This window comes from Brassica oleracea, chromosome C7, assembly GCF_000695525.1.
Source record: "Brassica oleracea var. oleracea cultivar TO1000 chromosome C7, BOL, whole genome shotgun sequence".
Lineage (NCBI taxonomy): Eukaryota > Viridiplantae > Streptophyta > Magnoliopsida > Brassicales > Brassicaceae > Brassica > Brassica oleracea.
The window spans coordinates 13646871-13652451 of NC_027754.1; the positions used below are offsets into that span (position 1 = coordinate 13646871).

A 5581-nucleotide genomic window follows, 5' to 3' on the forward strand; every position below is an offset into this window, starting at 1 on the left:
CAAATGATGGAGATGATGCAGAGGATGTACCCGAACGAGGTGTTCCCGAACGTGCAAGACCCGTAGTTTTTTTTTTTTTCAAAAGCTCGGAATGTTTTATTTTTATTTGTACAACATTGAATATTATCTAATATGTTTTCAATTTTAATTTCAAAAATTTTATTTTTTAAAAAAAATTAATTTTTTTTGAAATTCCGAGGAAATGAACCTTCGGAAATTTCCGAGGAACATTTCCTCGGAATATACCGAGGGACTTCTTCCTCGGAATATACCGAGGGACTCTTTCCTCGGAATTTTCCGAGGGACTCATTCCTCAGAATTTTCCGAGGGCTCCGTTCCTCGGAAATTCCCGATGAAAATTCTGAGGAATATTTCGTCGGAACTTCCGAGGATTGGACCATCGGAAATCTCCCTCGGTATATTCCGAGGAGCTTTCCGACGAACTGGTGGTCCTCTCCTCGGAAATTCGTTTCCTCGGAATTCCGTCGGAAATTTCTAAGGGATTTCCGAGGAAAAATGAATTTTCGAGGAGTTATTTCCGAGGACTTGTTTCGTCGGTATGTCGTCGGAATAACGTTATTCCGACGACATACCGACGATTTTTTCCCTCGGTATGTCGTTGTTTTCTTGTAGTGTAGGTACCCTTATTCCGACGACATACCGACGATTTTTTCCCTCGGTATGTCGCTGTTTTCTTGTAGTGTAGGTACCCTCACCACGTTCTTTATCAATTGAGAGAATTCGTTTGATATCAGCTTTGATGCCCTCCTCAACTCCATCACCAAAGAAGATTGACGATTTCGAAGGGTTAATCTGTTGCCCAGACGCCTCACCATAGAGCTTAAGGCAACGGAGAACTTCAACACTCTCCATCAGATTAGCTTGGCATAGCAGCAAGCTGTCATCAGCAAACAAAAGGTGATGAACCGAAGGTCCTCCAGCTGCAAGTTGAATACCATGTAGACGGCCTTTATGCTCAGCGTTGTTCAACACACTCACAAGTACTTCGGCACACATGATGAACAAGAATGGAGACATTGGATCACCTTGACGAATCCCACATTCAGGCCTGATAAAACCATGTTCCCGACTGTTAAGGAGGATTGTGTATGACATAATGCTCACACAAGCCATTACCCAGCACACACACTTCATAGCAAAACCCATCTTCTCCATCAGCGTCTATAAGAAGTTCCACTCAACTCGATCACAAGCTTTTGACATATCAGTTTTAATAGCCATAAACTTCTCATTCACCGAGTTGTTAGTGCGTAGACCATGAACCATCTCATGCGCCACAATGATGTTGTCAGAGATAACCCTATCAGATACAAAAGCTCCTTGGTGTCAGAGATTAGAACCAGCATAACTGGTTTCATACGCTCAGACAACAGTTTGGATATAATCTTGTACTGAACCGAGCACAAGCTTATTGGCCTCAAATCTTTCATAGTATCTGGTTTAGACACTTTAGGCAGTAGACATAGTTGCGTATGGTTCCACCCAGCCGGGAGTGAAGACGTTCGAAAGAAGCTCTGAATTTCCTCAACAATATGACTACCGACAATATGCCAATATTGTTGATAAAAAACCCCAGTGATCCCATCTTCTCCAGGTGCACTGCTACCCTGATCGAAAATGCTGCTCTCTTTATCTCTTCTGGTGTAAACTCCTTAGTGAGCGTTACGTTCATATCCTCAGTTACCTTGCCCTGGAAACCTTTAAACAGAGACTCAAGGTCCAACGAGTTTGAGCTCATGAATAAATCTCGGAAATACCCAACAGCTATGTCGCCTTTAGCTCCTTTGGAGAAGAATCATGTTCCCTGATGATCCTTGAGCATCAAGATATTGTTCCTGATCTTTCTTCCCTTCACTACATTGTGAAAATATGCTGTATTCATATCACCTTCTCTCAACCATTGTTCCCTACTCCTCTTTCTCCAGTATCTCTCTTCGTCTCGGTGAGCTTGAGCAATTTGTACTCGTAGCCGACGCATAGAGCGAGCACTTGGTCTTATCTTTGCAATCTCCTTCTCAAGCTCTTGGTTCAGCCTTTGAATACGAGTTTTAAAATTAAGCTCTGAGGATCTCTTCCACCATGAGAGCTCTTTTCTACAACTCGATAAGTGGTCCATGATAGACGAATTGTCACCAGTGCCTCCATCCCAACCTCGTCGAACTGCATCCTCAAAACCAGCATTCCCCACCATCCTCTTATCGAAGTAGAAATGACCCCGACCACGAACATGAGGTTCCAATACAAACTTCAAAAGCAGAGGCCTGTGGTCTGATGGCCACATCTCCATATAGTTTACGTTGGATCGAGGAAACAACTGAAACCATTCATCATTCCCAAAACTGCGGTCCAGTCTGCACTCAACCCAAACATTATCTCGCCAGCCAACCCAAGAGAGAGAGTTCCCAGTTGACCTCACTTCCTTGATCTTGCAGTTTTCAACCATATTCCTAAAATCCCAAAACGTAGAGTCATTTCTAAACGCTCTACCTAACTTCTCTGAATTATCTAGTAATTCATTGAAGTCACCGATCAGTGCCCACGCACGATCTCTTGTTAAGCCAATATTCACTAGCTTATCCCACACCAGCTGCCTCCTGTCTCTAACTGGGTCTCCATAGATACAAGACAAGAAGAAGAACAATGATCCCATCTCCACACTCATATCAATGAGCCTTTTATCTGAAGGCAAGATCTCTACCTTGTAACAATCTTTCCACAACACTGCTAAGCCTCTACTCAAACCTTCAGGCGAAACAGTAAACATCCTATCGTAACCAAGAGTTTTTTGTAAACCGATCATGTAACTATCTTTTTGTTTAGTCTCCATGAGAAACAAGAAATCCGGATAATGGTCTTTACGCATCTCCGTTAAACGACGAATTGTCTCGGTGTTTCCCGCCCCTCGACAGTTCCAGCTCAGTATGCTCATTGGGATGGCAGCGGCTTCAAACCGGAAGCCACCGAAAATTCTTGCTTCTTGGTCTATCTTTCTAGCGAGGAAGGCATAGACGTGTCTGACTTCCTTTTAGTACCATTCTCCCTGTAAATAACCCCCTTCTGAGCCGAGTTACTTGCAGTAGCAGCAACTCTCCCTTGCGTCTTTCGCTTCCAAGAGGGAGGGCGACGACGAGCTTTCTTACCACCCTTAAAATCACCGGCAGTAGGATCCATAGAGGATGTCCCTAACGGAAAACCCGTAGTGATATCAAAGGGAGGTAATACAACAGGAAGAGAAGCAGAAGATGACTCCGTTTCACCTTCACTCTCTAGGGGGACCAGTGGCGCAGAGGACGTGCTCTGCAACTTCTTAGTCGTGGGCCATTGAAGACACGAGCTGATATCCGGGTAGCTAAACAGATGTCCTTTTCCTTTATCATGGTCATGGGAGATCTTTGTTGTTATAACCGGTGGAGTCTTAGCAGAATCTTCAATAGCGTGACGGACACGTTGGATCCTCGCATTACGCTCTGTCTCATCAGCATGAGAGACATACACCATTGCATTGCGCCTATCCTGATCCGACAGTTCAGGGAACATGATTGGAAAGCCGGGGGTCCCACCTCTGGGGTAATAGAAGACACACCAGTGGTCTTAACAATTTTCAAGGATGTTTGAGGTCCCTCCTAAACAGTAGGCAACACCTTAGGGGCTCGATAATCCTTTCTCAACAACGGGCATCGGATCTTCTCATGAGTCAGCCTCAGACAATGAAAACACCTCTTATGAATCTTCTCGTACTCAAACTCAATCACAACAGAACCCTCACCCTTAGGCAGGTTGAGCCTACGAGACGCCTTAACCAGATTGTCAGTATTCAAAAGTGATCAGAGAAGAGATTGAGATTAGGCGGAGGGATTCAGATACGGTACCAAAACAGTCGACACAAAATATTTGTTTTTGGATATTATTAGAAAACCCTACATAAAAGATAATTTTGATTAAAGAAAAAAACTTAAATGGTTTAATAGGGTCCCCATTTATTTTAGCTGGACCCCATATAATAAATGGGTCTTAACCAGGCAACCCATTTAAAACCCAGTAAACTAAATGGGTCTAAACGAACATTTATTTATTTTCAATACCCATCAAAAACCTGCGAAAGAAACCCGTTATAACATCCTAGGTTTTGGTTAATTAGGTTCTTGGTTAAATGTGGTTTGGTCTACTTATTTTTTTTTAATTTTGGTTTAGTTTTGTAAATCTGATTTTATTTGTAAACTGGTTTTTAATTTTAATAAAATTTATTTTTAATTGTAAATTAATTTCAATTTAATTTTTAATTATTTAATTAAAAAAACAGTTATAATCGAATATTTAAAATCAAAAATAGCAAAAAAAAAAAGAAAAGTTATAGTATAATATCATAGCATTTAAAATTACATGCGAATTAGACAATCATAACATATTCCGAAGCTATAACCAAATTTAATATATGAATTATCAACAACTATTGTAGAAGGACATATCATAGCTCGAACTATGAATCGTAAACAATTTGTGTCAAAAAATAGTCGTGTTATAGTTACGTTAATAACTGCATTCATTTATTGCTATCGTATCTACACATTGTAGCGTAAAAAATGCTATCATAGAGAGGGTACCTATGATGGCTGCCGATGACATAGCATATGAGAAAACGCTATGAAAACCCTACTATAGCGTTTTCCGTAAGCTAATAATGTACATATTTCTTGTAGTGCAGCCTCCGTGATAAATCGCAGAGCCTCTCTCTTGCTTCTTCCGGGGCCTTTATACCAATAGGCATGCCAACAGTTATTTATTTCAGGGACTCTTAAAAACATGTCCACCTCATCATTACCTCCGTAATACAAAGGATAGACCGAACTCAAGTTGATTGGAGCGGGAGCAGTGCTAGTTTTCTAGCCAATGGCTTTGGCTGCATCTGCATGGATTCATGTAGAAACGGGTAACCGCGAGGAGGAGGATCAGCTAGGCGACTGTTGCTATTGTCATGAACATCCACTGGGATTGCAGCTTGAGCGGAATTAAATGAACTTGCTGATGATATTCACAACTGTATTGCGGCTCATTAACGGATGCAGAAACCAGCTAGTTAGGACATCCAATGGTTTATCTCATTTTTCTTTCAACATGAAGTAAAATCGAAATGAGTTTGTATTTATTTCAATGGTTTTTTTCATTTCCCTCCCCCCTCAAAAATATCTTTTCAAGTATATTATATTCACTACAAGAAAACATACCTTTTACGAAGGAAGTATTCTTTGTTAATTTGTCGTAATCGGGCTGTTATGACGAATTAATGAAGAAACACGTTTTGTTGTTAAACGTCCGTCGCAACGGAAGTTTCATCGTAACAGCCTCGTAACATTTACGAGGAAGAACATTCTCCTTAACACGGAAGGAACGATTTTGTCGTAATAGCGCCGTTACATTTAGTTGTAACCTCCATGTAATATTTACGAGGACTTAATATGTCCTGCGATGTAGAGAACTCGTAAACTTTATAAGGAGTTTACGAGTCATTCCTTGTAAATTCGATGTAAAGTTTACAAAGAATTTACATCGTTTCCTATATATA

The 5581-nt window shown here is 41.0% G+C and overlaps 1 protein-coding gene across 1 annotated transcript; it reads right to left on the minus strand.

The window, feature by feature from the left end:
• Window positions 1-1182: 1182 nt before the first annotated feature.
• On the minus strand, window positions 1183-2884 carry LOC106302626. Its single transcript, XM_013739092.1, has 3 exons — window positions 1909-2884; window positions 1593-1803; window positions 1183-1321 (listed from the first exon to the last, which is right to left on the minus strand). Exons 1-3 carry the CDS (start codon window positions 2882-2884, stop codon window positions 1183-1185), a joined length of 1326 nt encoding a protein of 441 aa, XP_013594546.1.
• Window positions 2885-5581: the final 2697 nt, after the last annotated feature.